At 46.7% G+C, this 26,705-nt stretch overlaps 1 protein-coding gene across 2 annotated transcripts; it reads left to right on the top strand.

Annotated features, from left to right (window-relative positions):
- Positions 1-24,548, top strand: RGS8 (regulator of G protein signaling 8; the record flags this gene model as incomplete). 2 transcript variants are annotated; one of them, XM_082657930.1, is made up of 5 exons in its annotated part: positions 1-20; positions 4,535-4,636; positions 5,654-5,718; positions 23,031-23,197; positions 24,366-24,548. In XM_082657930.1, the coding sequence occupies 5 exons, from the start codon at positions 1-3 to the stop codon at positions 24,546-24,548; spliced, it is 537 nt and encodes a 178-aa protein (XP_082514056.1). The 2 variants fall into 2 exon arrangements, with proteins under 2 accessions (XP_082514056.1, XP_082514055.1); XM_082657929.1 differs by lacking the exon at positions 1-20 and adding an exon at positions 1,998-2,069.
- Positions 24,549-26,705: the final 2,157 nt, after the last annotated feature.

The raw sequence follows: 26,705 nt of genomic DNA, 5'->3' as shown, positions 1-26,705 counted from the left end.
ATGAGGACTGGTCAAAGACGGTGAGTGTTGCTTTGGCTTCTCTCTTTCCTCTCCGGGTGCCCGTGTGGGCTGATTGCATTATCCATATTTAATTAACCTGTCTCTCCATGCATATTGATTGCTTTCTTCCCGCTGAGGCTCTTAGTTTCTCTTCCCCTCTTTATCAATCTTTGCTCTTTGCTTTTAACCATTTTTTTCCCTTGCGTATCCTCGCTTTCCAATATGTCCCATCCTGTCTGCCCCAGAGTCACCTGTAACTTGATGCCCACTTATTAGGGCACAGGTAGCATGGTGCCAGCATGCCCTCTGCCTTCCTGGGCTCTGAGTAACCCCGAACTCTGTCCCCTAGAAGTCGAGGGCCAAATGGGATAAGAGCCCCTAGGTGCTGGGATGAATGAGAAAGGTGGGGTCAGAGTATCTTGCAGATTCTTACTTAATCGACTCTAAGTTAATATAAGGGGTGGTGGAAGGGCTGAGGGGCATTGATGGCCAGTGCTGGGTTTGGAAGAGAGAGAGGCAGACATCTCAGCAGCTCTGGGAAGCCAGCGCGGACTAGCAGTGGGATGGGAAAAGCGACAAGGCAGTGACAGGAGACCAGGTGATAACTGCCCCAGGTGACCTTGCCTGCTGTGAATGTGGGTGGTAGCCCCTGGTTCTGCTGAGCCCCAAGGTAATAGAGGAGGCTTCCCCCTCCTCTGAGGCTATATCCCACAGGTCAGAGAAAACGAGGCTAAGGTACCCCAAACAATGATTTCTAGAGACCCTTACAGCTGTAAAGGGCTTTGATTTCCCGACTTCTGGGCAAGCAGGTGTATGCACGGTTAGGACGAAGATTGAGGAAATGTCCTCGCTGTCAGGGAACACAGCCCTGGCTCGGTCTCCCAGAGATGAGCCTTTACACGAAGTCTAACTAAATTTTTTTTCCCAGTTTTAACAAAGCAATCTTTTAATTTGATTGATTATAGTATTATTAGAGGAGGTTTTCTTCAAAAGTATTTGTGAAATGTTCTAGGTAATATCAAAATAATGTCACCTGCATAGATCATGTGGGAACCTGATCTATCTAAATTAAGTTTCTTTTAAAATAGATTCTATGTTTGGTGTCACGGTTCCCCAGGGGAACCCTTTATTGATGGGCTGCTCTCCTCATGTGTTTCTTCCTATCAGTTTCTTCTGTGGGAACAAAGGGTTTGATGCTCTGAGAATGGGACCCTCAGGAGAGACAGATTATTAGTCTATCAGGCCTCCACCTCAAGACCCCCTTTCCCCGATGCCCTTCCTGCTTCGGGTCGGGAACAGGCCAGTCTGCAGAATGTGGAAGGTCAGGCAGCCTCCATATGGGCAGGAAAGAGTGACTTGCATATTCATTTCTTCAGCCTGTGCCTGTGATCCCCGCAAAGGAGCAAACCTGAGTGGTGACAGTGCGTGACAAGCCTCCCTTGGAGTTCTTCCAACCTTCCTCCCGCTCACGCCCTCCCCAGGCACCGGCACTCCCACCTCTGGGACACGTTCCCTTGGAGGGAGGTGAGAAGCAGCCAATCAAAGGATTCTGGAGCAAGTGCTGACCACTCCGCCCCCACCCAGGGCTGGCTGGTCACTTGGGTCCCACTCGAGTAAGGCACAGAGAACTGTAATTTTTGGCTTGCCACGCCTGTGCTTTCCTCCTCGGGGGCTCGTGTCCCACTTTACGCTGATGGCCAGTGGCTGGGGAAGCAGGACCTCCTGACCAACAGGCAGCAAAGTGAAGCCACCCAACAACTGGTCCTTGTTCACCCCCGGTTGGTCACCCTTGCTCAGGACCAGCAGACATTCGTGGGGAACGGGTGTGTGTGTGTGTGGGCGGGGGAGGTATTCCGTTGGCAGAAAGTCACCTGCGAGGACTTGTAGTGCAGTCAGATAAGAGAGGGGGCCCGCTCTTACAGCAGATTCTTTGATTTTAGGTGAGAGGACGTGAAAGGGTAAATCCCTGTGCCCCGCAGTCTTATCTCCCGCCCTGACGTCCCTGCACACCAGCCAGAGGGTTAACCGTAAGCGGGTGCCTGTATGGCCGCTTTACTGATGCCACGCAGGTAACTGATGCTAACCTCTCTTCTCGTCTCTGCCACTTTCCTCTTCCTCCGCCTTCCCACCTCCCCTGCTGTCTGAGCCTGCTCCAAGCCTCCTAATGCCGTGGGTGGGCCACTGGCGTCCGTCCCCCAGGCCTCCTGTGTGGACGGCGCTGTCCTTCCCCGGGTGCTCCTTGCAAAGTTGGGGCCTTGCAAGCAGCATCTGCAAGGCCCTCCCGTACCCTGCCGGGACTTATGGGGTGGGACTGTGCATGAGTGTGCATTGAGCCATTTAGGGGTCTCTGAGTTTCCGGGGTAGAGAAGAAAGATGAGGGCAAGTCTAGTCTTTTTCTTAAGTGACCTTAACCTTCGACTCTTGCTTCTGCTCCTATTATTTCAGGCCTATCTAAAAGGTTAAGTCTCAGACAAGATGGAAAATAGAACGATTTTGCCCCAAAGAATATTTTGTGGAAGATTTTTGCAAACTATTTGGGAGACTTACTGCTGTCTTGGTAACAAGTAGCACACTTTACCCGGATCCCTGCTAAACCTTGTTAAATGGCTTGCATGGATGTGCCGTGTTTTGAAATCCTCTTAGTTGATCTTTAGGGGCATCGACCTGACTCTTCAATGATTGATGTTTCTGAGGCACCAAGGGATGAACCGACTCACTCTAAGTCGGTTCTGGCCTGTGGTGCAGCCTGGGCAGGACCTGCACTTGAATTCATGGGCCCTTAATCAGTTGCTACAATAGCCTTGAGTCATGTGATGACTCAAGGGCCCTTAATCAGTTGCTACAATAGCCTAGTGCTGGGGCCCCCCGTGATTTGTAACAGTGGGTGGACGTGAGATGCTCACTGTCAAGGAAGGGAGAGTGGCTGTAGCCAATATTTTGAAATGCCAGGAAGTCGATGGCTTCACAAAGCACCTGGCTGAGATGAGCAGTAGGGGCACAGATTGTGCAGAAGAGGAGATATTTCTGAAAACTTGAATGTTCTGGCCTTAAAAGACTCCTCAGAGATGGACTGTGGAGTCCAAGTGTCGTCCATCCCCGCCAAATGTAATACCATCCCCGTAGACATTTGTTGGATAAGATTTCTGTGAACAATTCCCAGGGTCAGGGATGAAAACCCATTTGAAGTAAAAGAAAGAGCTTGAATTGGATCTAACATCTCTGCTCAGGTCCAGGATTTGAGAAAATGAGGAAGGGAAAGCCAGGCTGGAAGAACTTCCTTTCAACAAAGAGAATGACATCTTCTAGGATAATTTCCATGGCAAACTGTTACCAGTGTGCATGTGGCAGGCCCCTGTTATCAGTCACTCTTAAGTCCTGACCATCCCAGACCCCTCCCTCTTAGCTTTACCCTCCATCCGAGGAGTTGCCATGGTTAAAGGCCAGGGGTCAGTAAACTTATTCTGTCAAGAGCCAGGGAGTAAATATTTTTGACTTCATGGGCCGTACAGTGTGTGTTGCAACCACCCAACTCTGCCCTTGTGTTCAAAAACAGCTTTAGACAATATATAAACAAATGGGGTGTTGCATTCCAATAAAACTTTATTTACACAAACATGTATCTTGCAGGGCTGTAGTTTGCCAATCTCGGTGAAAGGTAAAAGCGGCCTAATATTGAGAGTCAGAAAGAGACATTAGCATAATTTCTCATTGGATCTGCCACAACAAAAAACTACTAAGTGTCTGGTCCTTAGGAAAATAAAAAATATGAGAAATTTAAGCATGCATGTTACAATTTTAAATATGTTGATCGAGATCAACCAAAATATAAGTAGGTGTATGAGAGCTTAGTTAGGTGAAGGTGCTGACAAGGGGCACCCTGGTTCTTAAGTGCTGATTGTACCCACAGCTTCTCCCCACCCGTAGGCATCAGTCCTCGCTGGTCTGTAGCCATTCCTGTATATCCTCAGGTTTGTGGGATCGGTGGGAAGGACCTGAGGTAGAACTGACCTGCCCTGAAGCCCCATACTTTGTCTGTGCTCTGAGATTCTATGACATGCATCCCTGTATCATGCAATCATCCCTCTGCTCTCCATATGGGTACCACTGGGGCTCTGTAATCAGGATTTACTGCTGCTGCTACTGCTACTTTGCCCTCCTAGTGGGAGAGCAAAATGTGGATTGTTATTATGTCATCGCTGTATTTCCTTTCCCCACAGAGAATCCTAATTTAGAAATTCTTCCAAGCTAACGACCTTCATTGACTTACCATCAACTTGCATGTCAGCTTTAAAAAGCATTAAGCCTCCAGGGGTAGGGGACCTATTACTATTCCGGTAGTCAAGATGGGGAGTGAGTACTGCCCTTGATCCTCTAGGTGTTTCTCCTCTTGTTTATGAGATCTTCAGGGGCCACCTGGGGAAGGAGGGGAGGGGGCACTGCTGGCTCCTGCCACAGCAACCCCAGGGGCGCTTTATGGGGCTGACAGTTATTATTATGACAGTTCCCCATCCTTCTGCCCCCGTGCTTGTTGCAGGAACAAAGGGATGAGGACTCGACTGGGATGCCTGTCTCACAAGTCCGACTCGTGTAGTGATTTCACAGCTATTCTTCCCGACAAACCTAACCGTGCTCTAAAGTGAGTAATACGGCCACACAGCATTCCCGGGGTGCCGACCATGGGTTGCCCACTGTGGGACTGTACAGCCTCATCTTCTCTGGTAGATGGCTGAACAGATGAGCCGAGTGACAAGAATTTCCTGCCTCTCGGCAGCTCCTTTTATATCTCTGAACATGAATGAAAAAATGTTATATTCCTTTTCGAAGGGTATGGCTTAACGATCTCAGAATAGGTACCCTCCTTTTTCTCCTAAGAAAACCATACCATGCAGCTCCCTTATAAAGCTGCAGTGTAGGATACTTCTTGGTTCTATTGAGTTGTCATTCTGAGTTTCTCAGTTTGGAAACAAATTACTCAAATCTACTCTAACATTCTGCTTAGGTTCAGAGAATCTGGATTCAGTGCCTATACTGTGTTAAATGATGTCACAGATGGTACCTCATTTAACCCTCCCGGGGCTCTGTGATGGGTGCTGTTATTCCCATTACAGATGTGAGGAAACTAAGGTGACAGTAAGAGATGGAGTCAGGAGCTCAGCCTAACTTTTTCTAAGTCCAGTTTCTTTCCATTGTTACTGTGACATGTTAATTAATTCATTAATTAACTAGAAGTATAGTTGGTTTACAGCGACATCTTTATTTTTATTTTTTTAGATTTTTTTTTTTTTGGCTTGTGGGATCTTTGATCCCCGACCAGGAATTGAACCTGGGCCCTCAGCAGTGAAAGCGCAGAGTCTCAGCCACCGGATTGCCAGGGAATTCCCCATACAGTGACATCTTTAAGTGATGCACTTTCTTAGTTTTGCTTTTTAGACTGAAAACCAACATATTAAACTTACAGAATTCCAATCCTGAGATTTTTCCATCAGCTCCTTAAGAACATATACATTTATAGCGACAGAATTGTAGGAATCCAGCTATGATCTTCATTTGCCCTCCATTGTTTTGATTTATTCTCCTGAGCAAATCTTAGTGGTGGCTGAAGGAGAGGAGGTCGTTCCAGAAATATTCAAGACAGACGTTTCTTCTTTCCTAGGAGACTATCCACGGAAGAAGCTACGAGGTGGGCAGATTCCTTTGATGTGCTTCTCTCCCATAAGTGTAAGTAGGATTCAGGTTTCATCATGTCTCGGCAAATCATTCATTTTGTAAAAGAGGCACCAAACACCTGCCATGATCCAGGTACTGTGCCTGGTGTCCAAGACAGCTCCAGTCTCTGACCTCGCAGAGCCTCCTGGCTAGAGGGCCCGTAGACAAGAAAACATAATTTAAATGCAGTGGGAAGAGGGCCCTTATTTTGTTTTCTGAGCTGAAAGGATGGTCCCAAGGAGCCTTTACGTTCTCAGCAACTTTAACAAGAAAGAATCTGGCTTAGGGGGTTGCAGTGATGTGCTCGATGGGAATGACAGTCTAGATTCCATCCAAAGCTTGTTTTATAAACCGAGATGACCTCCCCCCAAGTCGCTGGAGAGCCTCAGGTTACTCAGCAGTCAAATGAATATTCTGTGCGTTTTGTTATTGACTTGAGTTGGCAGAGTTTTGAGTTTTCTTGTCCCTCCTTATTTGGGGGGTTTACTACCCCAGCTGTACTATACCCCTCAACTTCCGACCGGGTACGAGTTTTATTGTACACACGTCTGCTATCCCTCCTCTTCCGTTTTCCCCTTTCCTCACCTTGTATGCCTTCTGTTTCCCACAAAGGCAAAAAGAGTTGTGCCTTTTGCAGCGTGGGAAGGGCATTTTGATGGCGGCCAGACTCTTCAGCTCTTGCTTTTTTCTTATCATAAGCAAGTCCGAGTTCATTGGGCTTTACATCCTAGTGGCATGAAAAACATGGGAGTGGGAGAATAGGAGTAAGGAAGTGCGTTTTGAAGAGAAAAGAAGGTTTTACACAGACATTCAGTGTTCCCCATAAATTCGTCTTGCTAATATTAGAAGTCCTGATTGATCTGGGAGCAGAAGGCCTTCTTTTAGTTTAGAGCATTGTTTCCACTTACTTGGGGGACATCGTTTTGATACAACAAAGTGAAGGGCATTGGCTGGTACTCACGCTTGTGTTCTCGATTTTGACCCAGCTTGGCTACCAGATAGTTGATGGCCTTGATGGAGTCCCTCAGTCTTCAGAAAATGTCTTCAGAAGTGATTTTGCTTTCATCTGGATGAGCAGTCCCCTCTTACTATGCCCCTCATCCTAGTACTAATTAACGAATGCTTTTGACTAGATTTTAAAACTAAATGCAAAATTTAAGAATAAGCACATATTGTAGCAAGTGATTTTGTGAGACAAATAGTCATTTTCGTGTTCTATGGATTACACTTAGGAAAGAAAATAAAGCAGAAGAGATACAGCACATATGACATATGGCTATACCCCCAAACAGCAAACTTCTGTGGCGAATCTGTCGAGGTAATGGAACATGTACGATAGTACTTAGGATTTGATAGTTGTTTTTTATGGGGCGATTCTGACTTATTTTCTGGAATCACATTAGGCTAAATAAGTGTCACTATCAAGTTACACCTTCTTTTCTGGCTGGATTTGATTCAAGGTCATCTTGAAGTTTGATTTCTATTTCAGCCTCATGATTGACTCAGTTTAAGTCACTGAGGCCGTTTTCTCATTCTTTTTTTTTTTTTTTTTTTTGCGGTACGTGGGCCTCTCACTGTTGTGGCCTCTCACGTTGCGGAGCACAGGCTCCAGACGCGCAGGCTCAGCGGCCATGGCTCACGGGCCCAGCCGCTCCGCAGCATGTGGGATCCTCCTGGACCGGGGCACGAACCTGCGTCCCCTCCATCGGCAGGCGGACTCTCAACCACTGCGCCACCAGGGAAGCCCCGTTTTCTCATTCTTAAATGGGGATGGAAATACCTGTGTGCTACCTGTCACCTGGGTGTGAGAATCTTCATGAGAGGACAACTTTAGATGATTTTGGGTTCTCTATGCAAAGGTGTTTTGTAAGAATATGGTGGAATTTTTCAAAAATGTTGCTTGTATTTCTCAAATGAAAAATAACTGTGGCTTGAGAATAAAATTGCAAGTTTTGCTGCCAACGATTAACGTGAAGCCTCTATAGACAGAGTTTATGATGGTAAAATTAGTGGATGGAAGCTTACGGTATGTTTGGATTGCTGCAGTGGCAAGACCGGTGATTTAGAGGTTTAACTGTATTTGTTTGACTCAATGACTTTTAGAGCTAAAGACACTTGGTTCTGCTTCTATCAGGGGTGCTTTGGGTTTCCAGGAATGCAATCACAATTTTCTGAGCTGGGGATTCCACTAAGGGGTGTTACAAGCCAACACCAGATTGCTTTGCTTCTTTGTAAAAAAAAAAAAACAGTACAGAAATAAGCTTTTTGAACTTTGAAGTTCTGTGCTCCTTCTTGGAGTCTGATGTTCGTTTTTATTTCTGTTTAGTACGGAAATAAAAAGCCAACGGAGTGAATGTCTTTGAGAAGCAAGGGGCTTTTATTCAGGGGCCTCTGGCAGTATTGCAAAGTTCCCGAGAAGCTGTGGAGGGCCAGATCCCAGCCTACCTCCAAGAGTGTTGACAACTTTCTGCAAGTCTAATTAATTTGGGTTAGTACTGTGACTCAGTTGGGGCTGATTGAGCTTTTCCAAAGGGATTACACGTGTGCTGGTCTCTTACGAGGGACAGCAGTATCAGAGGTGTGCAGGGCTTTCAATTAAAACAACAAAGTGTCCTAAAAGAAAGGAGAATGACTGAACGACTGGGCTATGGAAAAACGTGTTAGTCTAGAGCCCACTCGCTGGTAATTCTCCAGGCAGCTGTCCTCCCTGAGTTTTCTATTTTGGAAAATTCAGATAATTGTTCTTGTTCCCATTCTCAGTTTACAGAGCATCTCTGCCATCCTGCTCTGCCTGGATGTTTAGGGCACTTATTTACTCTAAAAAAGGTGTCCTGAGTCTTCATTACGGACAAAATCTATGCTAAGCAGCTGATGGGAGAGGGGCCCCCAGATGAACCAGACAGTCCTTCCCTGGTGGAGAATGCAGGTTTCTGAGAAAACAGACATAGATACAGATAACACAAGAAATAAGGCCACGTGCTAAGACTAGGGGGCCTCAAGATTTCAAATAGAATCCTGACATTCAGTGTTCCTCTTAAATGCCACCTTGTCGACGTTAGAAGTCCTCACCGATCCTGAGCAGAAGGGCTGCTTTTGGTTTAGAGCATTGTTCCATTTAATCAGGGAGTGTACTTCTGCAGAATTAGGAATGCTGACTGGTAGTCAGACCTCTCGATTTTGACCCAGCTCTGCTGCTAAATAGCTGGGCAGCCCTGATGGAATCCTTCAGTGTCTTGGAAAATCTGTTTCCTCATCTCTACAGTGAAGGATCTGGATCCAGGGGGCTGGATTGAGCTCTGCCCTATTGTTCTAGGATGCTATCTGTAGCAACCACCAGGATTGGCAGTCACTAGTCACCTACGGCAGGTGGTTTGAGTCCATGCTGCCTGCAGGGTTATGTAAAACTGCTTGAGAGCTGAAATGGCTTGAGCAACCAGATGAGAGGCGAAGGTACCTGTGTTATGAAGCTTTCTCCTCTCCTTGGCAGGATCCCACTGGGAAGGGATGCACCTCGCGGGTTCAAATCTCAGGGAAAAAAGAAAGCAACTTTTACTATTTTTTAGAATTAAAAAATCTGGAATGTAAATATTTGGGGAGGAATTTTATTTCCAGTTACACTTGCTTACAAGTGCAGTGCAGAGCTAAAGACGCCCCGTGGAGGTCTGGGAGATAACCACTTGCTAAGTGCTCTTTTTTTTTTTTTAACCAACAAATGAAATTGAAAGTGCTGATGGCTTCATTAGATAGGGAGGGATTTCTAATGTGTGTTATTTTGGCATCTTTCTCCTGTTCATCCAGTGACAATTATAGACTTGCTGTCTGTGTTTGTGCACCTAGTCTGTCCCCAAGGGCATGTGTGCGTGCGCCCACCTCTGCAGTTCATACTCGGGAGAATGAAGGCTCTCAGCTTGTGGGAAATCTTTTCTGACAGGTTGCTGGAGAGCACAGAATTTTGTGTCTTCTGCTTTTATTCCTCATGAGGTTCAGGCATGTGCTTGTTATTTGTCCAGCTTTTAGTAGGACGTTCAGTCCTTAACTCTGAATCAATTCTCCCTCCTTCCCTCTGCCCCTCCTTCCTTTTTTTTTTTTTTTGACGTAAAAGTTGAAATTCATTCCAGTTTTCAGGTGAAGGTGTAGACAGGGTCTCTTCCCTCTTTCTTTCAGCTGATCCCCCACCGGGATGACAGAGCCCTTCACCCTGGGCCCCCATGTGGTCCTTAGCTTTGTTGCATTGTTTGCAGCGCGTGGAGGGTCCAGGCTGACATGTCCCCGCCAGGCCAAGGGAAGGCTAGGTTCATGGAATAGTGTACTTGAAAGCTGTTTTACATTTGCAGAGTTAGTATTCATCTCTGAGCAAAAGAGAGCAGTAAAGAAGCTTTTAGTTTTAAAAAAATTAGCCCCTTTGGGAAAATGATTGAGCTATAGAAAAATAGAATGAAGTGACCTGGGCACATAGCAACCAAGCAGAAAACCCCACACAAGCCAACACTAAAATTATCAGCTCATGAAATTCCTCACTTGTTCATGCAAATGGTCTTCAGCTCTAGAATGTACCGTTTAATAAACAGATTTCCACCTGTCACACAGCTCTCCTCACATCCCTCTGCAAGCCGAAAGGTTCTAGAACAGTGTTACTCAAAGTGGGATCCAAGGAAGGCAGCACCAGGAGCTGAGCAGCCGATGGGAGCCTGTGAGAAATGGAAGTTCTTGGGTCCCATCTCGTACCTACTGAATCAGAATCTCTGGGAGTGGGGACCAGCAGTCAGTTTTTGCTCAAGCCCCCCAGTAATGTTGACATGCACTGAAGCTTGAGAAACACTGCTCTAAAACACAAGTATGGGAAACTATGAACCTGGAGCCTCCTGGCGGGGCAGGTGGTCTGTGCTTTCGAAGAAACACACTCAAGACTGTACTGCCATTCTCCAAAGTTCTCAGGCAACGCATCCCTTTAATGGGACATCGTCCATATATTGCAGAGTCCACACATGTAGCAGGCGTGGTGGAGAGTGTTCACAGTAATTAAACAAATATGGCAGGTGTGCTTTCTGGATAAAGTGAGGATAAAAGTTAGAAAGAGATACTCAAATTAGAGATGGATAGAAAAGAAACTTCTCCTCCTTGCCACCCTCTCTATATTGCTGTAATTTTTATTTGCACCCAGGAACATGGATGCATTTAGCCTTTATAGAAGGAGTGACAAGAATATGTAAGGCAGCTATTAAAAGCTTGTTGAAGGGCTTCCCTGGTGGCACAGTAGTTGAGAGTCCGCCTGCCGATGCAGGGGACACGGGTTCGTGCCCCGGTCCGGGAAGATCCCACATGCCGCAGAGTGGCTGGGCCCGTGAGCCATGGCCGCTGAGCCTGCATGTCCGGAGCCTGTGCTCCGCAACGGGAGAGGCCACAACAGTGAGAGGCCCGCGTACCGCAAAAAAAAAAAAAAAAAAATGCTTGTTGAAGAAGGTTTGAATGAAAGCATTTGGACACGCATTCTCTTGCTTACCAGCTGTGACCTTTAGTAAATTATGTAAACTCTATAAACCTCACATTCCTCATCTGTAAAAGGGAATGCTTAGACTTACCTTGTAGATTTGTTGTGACGATTAAATGTGACTACGGTTGTGAAATGCTAGGCATGGTGACTGGTACATGGTGTGGGGCTCCATGAAGGATAAATATTCTTATTATTTTTATTATAACCCAACATTAAATTCATTGAGAACACATGCATTTCATGACTCCTATATACTAGAGATGGTGTCAGCTTCTTGATCCCATAGGCAGCTTGAGGTTCAACTCTGGGGGTAGGGTGGGGTTCACGTTAGCATCACCAGTGGACTTATTCCAATTTCATAATACCTCACCCCCTTTGCCACATGAGGTTTTGGCATCCCTTCTTCATACTGTCCCAACTTCCCCTCAATGTATGTGAGAGCATCCATCTGTGATGATGTAGTTTTTTTTTTTTTTTTTTTGCGATGTAGTTTTTAAAAGCCCAGTAGGTGAATCTGATATGTTTCCTCTTTGAGAGTCCCTGCAGTGTTGTTATATCAAACCAACCAGAAAAACATTCCTAAACACTTAATTTTTGAAATCTTTTAGGCTCTGGACTGGTGTACATGGGATTTGATAATACTTCTCTTGTTTTAAAGGAGTCATTTGTGAATGCTAAACTTTCACCCTATTTGGGGCACATCTCCTTTGTCACCCCTTTAATAAAAAATCCCTTGTCAATTTCTTATAATAGTTGCAGATACAGGCTCGACCACGTTTTTTCTGTTACTTGACTCAGTTTCTGCTTGATAAAATAAGAAGGAACATTGGACTAGGAGTTGTAAGACCCAGGCTCTCCTTCCTCTTCTGTGACCACGTCCTAGGAAGAACAAGCCATGCCACCCCAGGGCCTCACCATTTCCTTGTGTTCCATGTAGGCCTGGATCATAGGATGTCCCATGTGTTTTCTGACTCAGAGTCTAGCAACCAAGTCCTACTACTATCATAATCTATCATCTTGCGATATATATACTAACAAAGTAGAGATCATTGAAGAAAATTACGCGAATCACAAGACTGAAGTACAATTAGCATACTAATTGCTTGCCAGTAAATGTCAGTAACTGGAAATAGTTTGTTCTCTAAATAATCTTCCTACCTAAATCTTCTTAGCCCCAGTTATTTGCTTAAAAACCTTCATTTTATAGATAACATAAAAGAAAGCCTTTGATCCTGGTGCTATTCTCATCACAAATTTCAAATTAGTGAGCTTAGTTTCGAATCAAAGAGGTTTTGACTTCGTCATTAGTATATGTATCCTAGATTTCATGAATGTGTTTTCCTCTCCTCTCCTTCGTCTGACCTTGGATCCATTAACCAGCTTATTTTTTCCCAATTGATCAGGGACGCAACAAGAGGACTGTGGTCTTTGGGACTACACTTTCGCAAACAGAAAGCTAAAAAAATATATATATGTATATATCATTCTTGTGATCTTTTCTTTTTTTCCAAGCCTGGGAACTGAACTAGGCTCAAGCCCACCCCCAGTGCCAGCTAAATCAGGGCTCCTGGACCTTGAACTGTTACCTAAGCCACCCTCCCTGCTGCACCAGCTGCACGGGCTCATTCATAGTGACCCAGTTCCTTTTCTTATGTAAGCACCCTGCATCAAAGCACTAGAGGTAGGATGCCGGCAGCAGGCAGCGTGTGCGGCCACGGGAGTGCTCTTGCAGATGCAGTGCATGCTCGGGAGGTTGCCAAAGTTCTGTCCAGTGTTCCAGGAATTCTGGACACCATCCTTTCCTTTCCTGCGACTCAATAGACACTAATCTCAAAAATGTCTGATATCCTTAGTGTCTTGACTTAGAAGGTCACGCAGAGAAAGCCAAAGTGAAATAAAAATGAAATGAAATGAAAAAAAAAAAGGCAGATCCTCCTGTTTCTCTCTCATTCTCCTGAACGGTTTCTCACCCATCATCTTTAAGTTACCAGGGTCGTGTTTTGGTATTAGGCAGGTTATGTTCTGTCCAATGATTCCTTAAGCCAGCAAAGTACAGGAGTAATGATCACAAACACATGTGGAGCAATCCCTGTCTTAGTGTCAGGCTCTGCATGCTGTTTACGTGTATTAACTCACCTCATCCCCACGGCCCCATGGGGGAAGTACTGTTAGCATCTGCATTTCACAGAGGAGAGAACTGAGGCACAGAGAGCTTAAGCATCTTGCTCAAGGTCACACAGAGCCAGGACACAGTCCCAGGCAGAATGGCTTCAGGGGTCAGAGAGAAATCACTCTCCAGCAGCCTGGAATCTGTGGGGGTGGTGGAGGGGGGTCTCTACTTCTCTGAGTAGTGGGGAGGGATCTGAGTCTGGGATACCCCAGGGGGGTGAGTGGGTAAGGGAGGGGTGGATGGTGCCTGGCAGGTGTGGGCAAAGGAAGCACAGCTAACAAAGCAGCTGACTCTGAGAGATGCCAGTAAATGCTCATGAGCCTTTCAGAGATGAACCGGCATCCTGCATTGTAACCAACTGCAGTTTATGGACAAGCAGAAGGGAAGGAGAGGGTCCTGGTGGACAGAAGGGGAAAAATGGAAGGAGGAGTGAAAAGGGACAGAGGACAGAAGAAAAGGGAGAAGAGCGGGGGGGGGGGGGGGAGATGCTGAGGAGATTAGGGAGAGGACCAGACAAAAGGCTTGCTGGGAGGAGGTGGGAGGTGATAGAAGGGGGCGGAAAAGATGTAGATGGGAAGAAGGAATCCTGCTGGAGCCTCATACAATTCCTTTGCTAGGTCACGTGAGCAGGAAAGTTGGGCCAGGTTGGGGACAAGTGGTCTGTACACAGAGGCCCGCCGCGGCCATCTGCTCTGGGGCAGGGGAGGGGCTCCTGCAGCCATGGGGCGGTGGAGGGGGACTCCCACCCCATCTCACTTCCATTGTTCCGGGATGAAGTTTCTCTTTGCACAGTGACCCTCCACCCTGCGTTGCTCAGAGCCCGCCCTGGAAATATGAAAGGATGGGGGAGGGGCTGAGAGGGGAGGGCAAGCAGAGGAGGAGGGCTGTGATCCCCATGGTCTGCGCAGGCCTCCATGAGGTTTTCAGTGTGTCTTTGCTGCGATGCTGCTTCTTGGGTCCAGACCCTCCTAGGCCTTTCTCCCCTCCTTCCTCATCTCTCCTCAAGCTCGTCCCTTGAAATCCTGGTAAATTTCAAGTGCTACATTTTGCTTTGTTTGCCCTCCCACTCCCTCTGAAACCCGCCCTGGAAATGCAGGCAAACACAGTTTGGATCAAGGCTGCCGGTGACCGGAGGCACCTTTACAAGGTCACTCAGCTGTGCTCTGTTAGAGTGTCCCCGGGCCAGGGTGGGGGAGTATGCCTGTCTGCTCTCTGAGGTGCCCCCTGCATCCTGGGAGGGACACGTAGGGTGGGTATCAGAGCTGCGGAAAAGAAGAGAGTTCAGACAGATTCCAGGTTGAGTGGTACCTAATGGCCTCCATTGTCGCCACAGAGGAGGTGATGGCAGGTGTTGTCCTGCCGGAGAATCTCCAGCTCTGTGAGCCCAATGGTGTGTTTGCCCTGCTGTGGCGTACTTTCAGCATACTGTCTGATTTGGGGTTATTGCCCACCCCTCCTTTAGAGGAAGCGATAACGTGGGGTCTGCCAATGGTCACCAGAGGAGAGACAGGCGGAGTGGGCTCTGAAGTCGCGTAGATGTGTGTGTAAGTCCACCTCCCGCCCCTTACTGTCTAAGGGACCACAGACGTTTCACTTAAACTCTCCAAGGTGAGAAAGCCTCGGGCTTTGAGATGTTAAGGTGTTTTCCCCAGGTCACACAGGATTCAAACGCAGGCTGTCTGACTCCAGAGCCTCTGCCTTGATAATAGGGTTGGTGTAAGGGTTACGTGAGTTGATATGTAGATTGGATACCATAGAACTTGGCCTGGGGTAAGTCCTTGATGTATAATGTGAGAAAGAGGATGGAAAACCATCGTCTGAGAGCTGTGTGTGATGCAGACACATCAAGGTTGTGATGGGGGCACAGAGCAGAGCGCTGACCCTACCTGGGAGAGTTCATGAGAGCCACCACCCTCACTTTCCAGATGACGATGCTGAGACTCAGTGAGGTTGAATGTGCTAATTATGGGCAGCCTGCCTGTGATCAGAACTGGTGCTTCTGGGTGAGACAGTGGTGCTCCCATCCCAGGCGGGATGGGCAGGGTCAGTAGGCTGCCTCAACGGAGCTGCCAGACAATTGCAATCTGAGTATGAGCTCACCACACATTTTACTCCAAATCTCCATCCCCACTGAGTCAGTCTGAGCTGCTCTAATTCAGTTGGGTGCTACTGCCCATGCCCATTCTTCTCTCTATGTTGTTCTACTCTCCGATACTCCTCTGCCTCCCTCGGTGACTTTTTTCATTTCCTCCCCAACTCATCTGTCGCCCTCATTCCTGGAAATGTCGTCACTATTGTGTTGTTGCTTGAGGCCTCTTTGTCTCGTGCTGTGCAATGGCTCTCCCTCCCCTGCTCTCCAGTCATCACCGGCGCAGGCGTTCCTCAGGCCCCACCGTTGTGCAGAGCTGGAGAGTGGACCACTGTCTCACATAAGAATGCTGGCTCTAATCCCACTACTGGGCATATACCCTGAGAAAACCATAATTCAAACAGTCATGTACCAAAATGTTCATTGCAGCTCTATTTACAATAGCCTGGAGATGGAAACAACCTAAGTGTCCGTCATCGGATGAATGGATAAAGAAGATGTGGCACATATATACAATGGAATATTACTCAGCCATAAAAAGAAATGAAATTGAGCTATTTGTAGTGAGGTGGATAAGACCTAGAGTCTGTCATACAGAGTGAAGTAAGTCAGAAAGAGAAAGACAAATACCGTATGCTAACACATATATATGGAATTTAAGAAAAAAAAAATGTCCTGAAGAACCTAGGGGTAAGACAGGAATAAAGACACAGACCTACTAGAGAATGGAATTTAGGATACGGGGAGGGGGAAGGGTAAGCTGTGACAAAGTGAGAGAGATGCATGGACATATATACACTACCAAACTTAAGGTAGATAGCTAGTGGGAAGCAGCCGCATAGCACAGGGAGGTCAGCTCCGTGCTTTGTGACCACCTAGAGGGGTGGGATAAGGAGGGTGGGAGGGAGGAAGACGCAAGAGGGAAGAGATATGGGAATATATGTATATGTATAACTGATTCACTTTGTTATAAAGCAGAAACGAACACACCATTGTAAAGCAATTATACTCCAATAAAGATGTAAAAAAAAAAAAAAGAATGCTGGCTCTGCAGCTTGGCATCCTTGCTACTTGCTAACTGTGTGACCATTGGCAAGCTATTTAACTTCTCTAAGTTTCATTTTTCTCTACTGCGAAATGGTGAAACTATCAGGACCTATGCTGTAGATTTGCCACGAGGTTCACAATGCATTTGGTGCTGCACCTGGCCCCAAGTGAGTGCTCAATACCTATTTGCAGTGGTTATTTTAAAAATGCCTTCTCTAACTTCAACTTTTCTTTACCTCCAGCTTGGCCTCTTCCTTTTTTAGTGTCCCAACTGCTGGTGCCTTCCTGCTCTCCAGGTTCCATTTGCCAGCCTGGAGCTGATGCTCCTGTCTTTTTTTTTTTTTTTTTTAAATTTATTTATTTTTGGCTGTATTGGGTCTCCATTGCTGCGCATGGGCTTTCTCTAGTTGCGGTGAGCGGGGGCTACTCTTCATTGCACTGCGTGGGCTTCTCATTGCAGTGGCTTCTCTTGTTTTGGAACACAGCCTCTAGGTGCGCGGGCTTCAGTAGTTGTGGCACGCGGGCTCAGTAGTTGTGGCTCGCGGGCTCTAGAGTGCAGGCTCAATAGTTGTGGCACATGGGCTTAGTTGCTCCGCGGCATGTGGGATCTTCCTGGACCGGGGATTGAACCCATGTCACCTGCACTGGCAGGCAGATTCTTAACCACTGTGCCAGCAGGGAAGTCCCTATGCTCCTGTCTTTGAATGACGGGCACACCCCAAAGCTAAAAGGTCTTGCTCCTTTCCTGGTGCATCGTAACACTCTCCAGGAACTGAAATCTAGGTCTTCATAATGGTTTGCCTACTTCCTACCAGGGTCCTATTCTTTTTTCCAGAGTAGCTGTTCCCAGACTCTTTTCACTCTCATAGGTGTCCCCACCACAGTACATACTACATTTGTAATTATTCAATTAATTATTTTAAATGATTGCTTAATGTCTGTTACACTAGACTAGCTTGCAAGTTCTGTGAGGTGGTGACTTTATATGATTTGATTCTACCGTATCTCCAACATCTGGCACGTGGAGGCAGACCACCTGCAGGGCCTTCATCCCAAATTAATAAAGAAGATCAAAGCTGTTCAACCATGACACATCTCAAATATGTCCCTTCCTGGACCATTTCTCTCTATTGCCATCCGCCCCCCTCTCTTTCTCTACTTCTTTTTTTTTTGGCGGTACGCGGGCCTCTCACTGCTGTGGCCTCTCCTGTTGTGGAGCACAGGCTCCAGACACGCAGGCTCAGTGGCCATGGCTCACGGGCCCAGCCGCTCCGTGGCATGTGGGATCCTCCTGGACCGGGGCACGAACCCGTGTCCCCTGCATCGGCAGGCGGACTGTCAACCACTGCACCACCGGGGAAGCCCTCTTTCTCTACTTTTGACTTTCAGGAAGTCAAGTTCATCCACTTCTTCTTGGACCCTTTCCTTCTTTAGAATCTGCCTTTAACAGATACTGTTCTTTTGCCCCTTTAATTACTCTCTTCCCTTGCTCTTTCCCTTCTGCTTGCAAACACACCTGGAAAGATCTTGCTTCAGAGTCATATGGACAGTAGGGAAACTTGGCTGTTCTTGCCAGCTGTGGACTGGAAAATTTATCTGACTTCGTAAGTTTTAGTTTCTTCCTGTGGAAAATGAGAGTGGATCATTTGTGCTATCTATGGATCAGAGTTGCTGTGAAAATAAATTGAGCTGCTGTTTGTAAAATCTCCAGCAAAAATCATGGCATATAGTAAATAAATAAAACTCCCTTCCCCAGATGCTAAAGAAAGAAATAAAAACTGTATCATTTCCCTTTCCTACCACTTTCTCCAGCTAATATCAGATGGGAACTCCTTCAACATCCTGCACCCACACGAGAAACTTTCCTGCATCCACACGCAGCCTTTCCTCTTTTTCTCCATCACAATGCTGTTCTCAGGCCTATTTCTCCTACCTTCCTGGAGGCAACATATTATCAATGAAACTTTCTTTTCGTTAACTTCAACTCCTCCAGCTCAACAAGTCTTTTCTGGCCAGATCAACGTTTAATCATACCCAAGGCTATCTTACAAAAACCCCACGACACACACACACACACACACACACACACACACACACACACACACACACACACACACCCCAGACCATTTTCCTGACTTCTTGTTTCCCTCCAGCTGTGCTGTCTGATCTCTCAACTCCCCTTCTTGCAAGAGGCATCTGAATTCATTGTTTCAACATCTTCCCCCCTCATTCCCCACTATACTTACCACAATATGACTAGGGCTCTCATCACACCACGAAGACTGTTCTTGCCAGTGGTTGCGGAACCTTGTCGCCAAGTCTAAAGACCATCGCTTCTCAGACCGTATCTATCTTGTGACCTCTGGGTAGCGCTGGACACAGTGGCCACTTCCTACCTGAAATGTTCCCTTCCCTGGCCTTTTGGAATGCTGTGTTATCCCTCTGTCTCTGGCTCTTTCACAGGCCTCTTGGTGTATGTCTATCCTACAGGTAGGCTCAATAATTTTAGCATTATTATTATTATTATTAAACACTAGTCTTACTAAACTATTTCTGGTTACTCAAATAAACCTTTCTTAATTGTAGGCCTCCGTGCCTGTGGTTCCAGCTTTCTGCAAGTCTCTTCTTCCTCTTTCCCTTCCTTTTTCACTTAGCTTCCTTCTCCTCAGCTTCACATCTCAGCCTAGAAGCTTCTTCCTCCTATAAGACTTCCCTCTCCTCCTCAGCTCTGGCTCAGGCGCCCCACTCCGGGTACTTTCACAGCCACCTACGCTTTCCCTAGCATATCACTTATCATCTATACCATAATTACCGTAATTATGTTATCTTGGCTCAAATTGCTCTTTTACTGAAAGTTCTGTGAGCACTTAGTTGTGCCTGTCCCTTCTGCCCAGGCTCCTAGCGGAATGCCTGGGTCACATAATGGGTGAATGAATGAATGAGTGGAGATGGCCTTACTGCTGTGTTGGATTGGTAGTTAGGTTATCTTTTGGGTTTTTTTGTTTGTTTGTTTTTTGCGGTACGCGGGCCTCTCACTGCTGTGGCCTCTCCCGTTGCGGAGCACAGGCTCCGGACGCGCAGGCTCAGCGGCCATGGCTCACGGGCCTAGCCGCTCTGCGGCATGTGGGATCTTCCCGGACCAGGGCACGAACCCGTGTCCCCTGCATCGGCAGGCGGACTCTCAACCACTGCGCCACCAGGGAAGCCCTATCTTACGTTTTTAAATGCTGCATATTATTACTTGCGTGAACTCAGCCAATCCACTTCTCTAAGCATGTTTTCCTCATCTATAAAGTGGGAAGAAGTAAAGCAACGTTCCTGAGGATACTCTGCAGGTGTTATCTCCTTTAATCCACACAAAGACCCAGCAAAGCTGAGATCTGATGCAAGGCGATAATGTCTGTACCTTGGGTAGGGTAAGGCCACACAGTTTCCCTAGCAGGGCGACCCTCAGTAATAGCATCGAGGAAGGCAGAGAGGTAATTTTCTCCATTTCAGCTTGCTCACAAGCACCCATTTTTGCCTGATGGAAAGCACAACAAAATCTAACACAAACAGCAAACGAAGTTTTCAATTCAAAGAATTTAGGCTCATCTGGTTGAAAAACAACAGACTCTTCAGAGTCCCTCTTCTGAGTCACTTTACATTTGCCCCTTTAGATAAACGCATAGTGTTTTAGGGTTCCCCCAGCCCCGCACCTTTTCCTTCCCACACCCTGACAGCAGCGGGAAGGCAGCAGGGGAGGGCCCCTGGCCCGTGTCCTCCCTGTGTCATGGATCGTGTCCCTGGCTCTTGTCACCTGTGGATTGGTCATTGCTCCGAGGCCACCTTGCGGAAGCAGCCCCGCCCATGCCCCTTGGCTCTCCCGGGCAGAGTCTCCTCAGAGGCTTCCGCAGCTGCAGGTGGTTTTCTCTCCCACCTCTGCCTGTAGCCTCTGACGGGCATGCTAGCTCTCAAACCCCTGTTCTTTTAGAGCCTGAGGAAACTTCTAGAGCTCCTCTATGAGAACTTGGAGGAGACAAGACATGGCAAAAAGAGCACCCACGAGGGATTTTATGGACAGCGATTTTATGATTTGTTTTCTGATGTATCCCAAGATTTTGAACAGTACTTTGTTCATGAGTAGTATTTTTTTAAAAAAATTGTTGAATTGAATGAATGCTTTTCAGAACATCTCTCTGCCTAATTAGTGCCACGCCACTGCTTCACACTCACTTTGATTCTTAATTTATCTTGGACTTCTGTGCCCTCCTCTCAGTGTTTTGAACCCAGTGCAGGAAGGAGGGGCAGTGGGGCACTGAGCAGACCTTTCGTATGAGTCTAAACTGTATTACTCTCCTCCTGCCTGGCACAGGGACAATTTTATTTCCAACCTGCCTGATGGGAAACAACCTTATATCATATTCTGCTTTCTCCAGACTCCTTGTCTTACTGTTAAGGTGACCATGTGTCCTGATTTTTGCCTATGGTGGTCATGGTTTATGTCTGTTGTCCCTGTGTAATTAACAGAAGTGGCCCCCTTGACTCCCAGAAATGTCCTGGCTGGGGTGATAGATTTCATGGCCACCCCTACTTTTGTTAAACACTTTAAGCTCAGGCCTCCAAACTTAGATTTCTTTGTGATTTAACGTTTAGCTTTGGGATTTTCATCAACACCCTTTTCTCTCCCAAGTTCCTGGCTCTTACAATTAAAAGTCTTGACTTTTATAACTATGGTTCTAGTGTGGGCATTACGATGTCTATTTGGAAAGATAAACAATGACTTTTTAATTAGGAGAAATAAAAATGTTTCAGAAAAGTAAAAACAAACAGTTAAATATGTCAACCACATGGCACCATCAATCCATGGAATGATGGTGGACAGTGCCCGGGCCTAGCACCTATGGATGGACCTTCGATGCTCAGGGGAGTCCATCACCCAGAATTAAGAACTGTTAACATATTGTCCTTCTAGTAAATTTTAGAAAAGAAATAAAACATTATAACCAGAGTCTTTTTTTTTAATTAATTAATTTTATTTATTTATTATTTTTGGCTGCATTGGGTCTTCGTTGCCGCGCATGGGCTTCTCATTGTCGTGGCTTCTCTTGTTGCGGAGCACGGGCTCTAGGTGCGCGGGCTTCAGTAGTTGTGGCATGTGGGCTCAGTAGTTGTGGCTCGTGGGCTCTAGAGCGCAGGCTGAGTAGTTATGGTGCACCAGCTTAGTTGCTCCGCGGGTTGTGGGATCTTCCCGGACCAGGGCTCGAACCCGTATCCCCTGCATTGGCAGGTGGATTTTAAACTACTGCACCACCAGGGAAGCCCCCAGCCAGAGTCATTTTTAACCAATGCAGTCACTCCTTTATTTTAGGCTGTATCTGTCCTTCCTCTGAGGACAGTTGGTAGAAAGCTAGAGCTCTTATTTGATTTGAGGAGCATGCGTTAAAGGTTAAGATAATTTATCAAAACTATTTTAAAATAAAAACATCAGCTGAATACATAGGCTATCAATGAATGTTGTTTCCCTTTCCAAATCTATGTGATAACACTGCTCATCTTATTCCGATTGGAAGCTCTGTTTGGCAGTATGCGTGACATTGATTAAGAAAAATGCAAGGCTATGTTAATCATTAACTCATTTAGTAGAAAAATTATAATTCATCTTAATTAAAATGTATAATTTGATAGGCAAGATCTTTTAAAATAAAGCATCCACGGAATTAATCATTAAACTATGGGGCCTCAAAAGTTTTTTAAAAGAGGCTGAGAACCCCTTCCATATAACCGAATGGTTTTACAGACTGTATTTCAGTGGGTGTTTACTTTCAGACATTTTTCTGATAATAGTGAAAGATTTGCCCTGAGGCATTCACTCCCCCCCACCCCCCATCAGTTTGTCTTGTGACAGATTGTTTTTTCAGGTTGGTTGACTTGCATTGGTGCAGGGAATGGATTACGTATATTACTTTGGCCTCATTAGAAACACAGGCTCACCAGTAGACCCAGGGGACAGCCAACTCTGCATTAGGGGACAGGCAGTCACCACCGAGGGCTGATTAGAAGCGACCAGGCCTTCCCATAGTCATTATTCCTATGGCTTCCTAAACATTTCTCCAGAATATCACTATGATCCTTGAATGAGAAGCATGGCTTGCCTCTGACGGTACCTGTGTGTTTAAGAGAATGGAGTCTTCAAGAGGATGTGGAGGAGAGCAGTGAGGGCTGGACAATCAGGGCCACTCCTTTGTTTTTTTTGCGGTACGCCGGCCTCTCACTGCTGTGGCCTCTCCCGTTGCGGAGCACAGGCTCCGGACGCGCAGGCTCAGCGGCCATGGCTCACGGGCCCAGCAGCTCCGCGGCATGTGGGGTCCTCCCAGACCGGGGCACGAACCCGTGTCCCCTGCATCGGCAGGCAGACTCTCAACCACTGCGCCACCAGGGAAGCCCAGGGCCACTCTTGTGTTATGACTACCTTTCTTTCTTCTACAGTTCTTGGACTTAAGCCTCTTCCTATTTCCCTTCCTTTCCACTTCCCTCCACGTCCACAGATGGGGTGGCTGCGTTCCGCGCCTTCCTGAAGACGGAGTTCAGTGAAGAGAACCTGGAGTTCTGGTTGGCCTGTGAGGAGTTCAAGAAGACCAGGTCAACTGCAAAACTTGTCTCCAAGGCCCATAGGATCTTTGAAGAGTTTGTGGATGTGCAGGCTCCGCGGGAGGTGTGTTGGCGGTGGGGTCTTGTCAGACCTCCATCCATTGCTCTCTCTCCTTGCTGGGGTTTGAGCCAGGTTTGATGGGGACTTTCTTCTGAAATGAACCTCACTGCTCTGATGGCTCTGGATACAAAAGGGATCCCTTTTAAGGTGCAGAGCCCAAGGATTCTATAAAAAGGAGCTCTATTGGGAGTATTTTAGCTGTCTGTCAGTTAAACATGTGTCAGCAGGAACTGTGTTTCTATAGGGATTCTGCAAGATAGACGCCAGTAAGCCCATGTTAGTTTTCCTAGTGGAACGCAGCATGACTTGATGGAGTGAGCATGTACTTTGGAATCTTGTTCCAATATCAGCTCCACTACTTACTCGTTGTGTGATCTTGGTCAAGTTACCTGGTCTTTCTGAATCACATTTTCCCCAATGTAAAAGGCTATAATATCACCTTTCAAGACCACTCTGAGTATTAGGAGTCAAACACCTATTCAATATTTGTCACTGCTTATTAATGAGTAATTATATCATTTATATTATTTTATGATCATTTATTATAATTACTTATAATAATAATATGAATTTCTATGTACTGCTATTCTGAGTTATAAAACAGAGTTTTACCTGGGAGAGTTTTATAGGAGACAAATATTTGTTGTCTATGAGTTTAGGCGCATTCTATACCTAAAACTCTTCAGTTATGCTTCGACTTGGGATGCAGGAGGTCTTTGGCCAGTGGTCAGAAAGCTGCAGGCTCCTTATACATGCGGTTGGAACAGAGATGTACATTCTGAACATAGCCTTTCTCCCTGGGGTATTTGTTTCCTTAGCAGCTGAGAAAGGACAAAAGAGCAAGCCTACTTTAGGGAACCCACATTCATGCTTGTCTCTGGTTTAACTCTGCCTGACATTGCAAAGACCCATGGATTAAGAGTTGAGTAATTTGGGGGTTTGCCTTGGCTGTTACTAACTTTCCAGAGTAAATTAGACCAGCTTTTTAGTATCCCTTTTCTTCAGTATCTTTATCTATAAATTGGGATGAAGACTATCTGGTCTTCAGACCTCACAGCGTTCTTCCTGGGATCAAAAGGGATGACCTTCAGGAAAGCAGTTTATTAATAATTATTAATATAACAATTGGCCCTTGAGGACCTGTGACCATGCTCTCTGTTTGTGTCTCCAGGTAAACATAGACTTCCAGACCCGAGAAGCCACAAGGAAGAACATGCAGGAACCGTCCCTGACTTGCTTTGACCAAGCCCAGGGAAAAGTACACAGTCTCATGGAGAAAGACTCTTACCCCCGGTTCCTGAGGTCCAAAATGTACTTAGATTTGCTGTCCCAGAGCCAGAGGCGGCTCAGTTAGACCTCAGATGGGGACTCTTGGAGATCACCGGCTTTCCCCTCCCCTTGCTGCCAAGACCATATTCTAATGTGAAATGTCATAGGTGTTCAAAAGCAGTGGCCTTTAGGTTGGGAGCCCGGGAGTGAGGAACGGATGAAGGGCCATTCCAAAGTATGATCCAGCCACCAGAGCTCGGACTCTATTCCATTAACCCATGTTTGTGTTTTGGTTAGTGGTAGCACCTTGTCGCTGTCACCCTTCTCTGGGTCGGCAACTTGCCCTCCATAATGCCTTGGGTCATCTCCACTGAGAAGGCAGATATGCCATGCTGGGCTAATCTGTAAATAATGCAAATGCAATTTCCACCACTTCCACACCCTCCTCAGTTAGGACTCTCGACTCTCTTAACTTGTCCTATACTCTTATGAGGAAGAGCTAGAAGACTCTGGCTTACGTCTGTGATTTGCCGTCACAATGTAATAGCCGGTCCCGCGTGCTGGGACCTCACGGTTTAGGAGAGAGGTCTCAGTGGAATCCCAGGTTTCTAGCACTGTCACTGATAGGTGGCCTCTGAGAGAAGGGGCACACTCCATGGAGTTGGCTGTTTCTTCCATTTGCATAAGACCAGTGTCACTGTCCATCTCAGCCTAGGAGATTCACAGGACTCCCATACCCTTGCCATTCCAGAAAGGGTCTTGGGAGATGTCCTTCACCACTTCCGATGTGGAACTGCTATTGAGAAAGAGACAGCTTGCAAGTCTTCCTCAGTTCTACCAAGAAGTTTTCCCGAAGTTGAATGAGCAGGGAATGTAGCACCAGTAGATTTTTGTGCAGTGGGCCACCATATAACCTCTCTGTTGCTTAACGTATTCTCTGCCCTCACCTCCCTGTGGTATCACACATCACTGATCTCTTAGAACGATGGATGGCTTGGTAAAGGGAGGTGAATTCCCTTAGCATGGACAGCTCTCACAGTGCCTAATACTTCTCCTGTCTCTCCCTCTTCCCCCCTTCATGCAGGTCATGTAATTCCGATGGGGGAGAATGGGAACTTAGGCTGTAATTCTCTTTCCAGCTTGCTTCCTGGGAGCATGCTTTTTTAGAAAGGTTCCTCTCGTGAGGGCCATCTTGGCTGACCAACAGCTTCCTTCTTGACTTTTTGGGATTGAACGTGGAACAGGAGGTGAGGCTAAGAAGATCACTGTGAACATCTGGTTGTAGAGAACCTTCCTAAGACGTCTTCATGGTATCCCGGTGCTGCTTTTGGAAATACATCAGGAAACTTTTCCCTGGAAGATGAGCAAGACACAGGAAACTTACTCCAGCTGCCCGGGAAAAAGCTGACTTTGGCCCAAGACTGCAGTGCCGAGGAGATGAATCCTCAGCAGAGAGACCAGAATGTGGAAGAGGAGCCTGGGGGAGGCTGGTCCCTGGGTGGACTGAATCACAGAGAACATGCTGGAGGTACTATTGGGGTAACTCACAGCCGATGGATTTGGATTCACTGCAGATCTCCAAAACTTTCAGCTTGACTAAATGAAACAGCACATGATTAGGTGTAAGCTCTGGAATGCAGGCGATTGACAATTGGGCTGAAGCAGGCTCCTCGTGCAGCGGGGATGAGCCGTTTTAGATGTGCGGGTGTTCCAGTGCTTGCATTTCTGTCCAGTAACTTTATGAATCTCTTCCTTCCTTGGCTGCAGCTAGACAAAGCCAAGAAGGCTCTTGAGTCCCGCGGGCTGTTAGGGTCCGCTGCCCCGCCGTGTATCTGTGAGTATCTGTTAGTGAGAGCTGACGTGTCTGTACGAACCATCGAGGAGAGAGAGAACACAGGCCTCCTGAAGAGACCTGTGGAATTTCACGTTCAAGAACTCTGCAGCCTCTTGTGGGTGTTCCTAGTTAGATCAGATAGTATTCCCCCGCCCCCACTGGTGAAAAACCATCCTTAGTTTAAGCTGCTAGAATTATTTTAATGATCAAATTCCGGAACAGGGTATTTTCAATGTTGTTTACATATGAAATGTACGTCTGCTGCCAACTCTACTGTCCACTAGGAGGTGCCTATAAATGGGAACAGCACAGAGTTATGGAGGCCTGAAACGTCCTAAGAGGGGCCTTTTTACCACTTCCACTGTCCCCAGGAGAAAAGTCTGAACAAGAGTGTTTTGCGGTCGCCTT

The sequence above is a fragment of the Grampus griseus genome (assembly GCF_964374135.1).
Source record: "Grampus griseus genome assembly, chromosome: 1".
Classification (NCBI taxonomy): Eukaryota; Metazoa; Chordata; class Mammalia; order Artiodactyla; family Delphinidae; genus Grampus; species Grampus griseus.
This window is presented reverse-complemented; position numbering and strand designations above follow the sequence as displayed.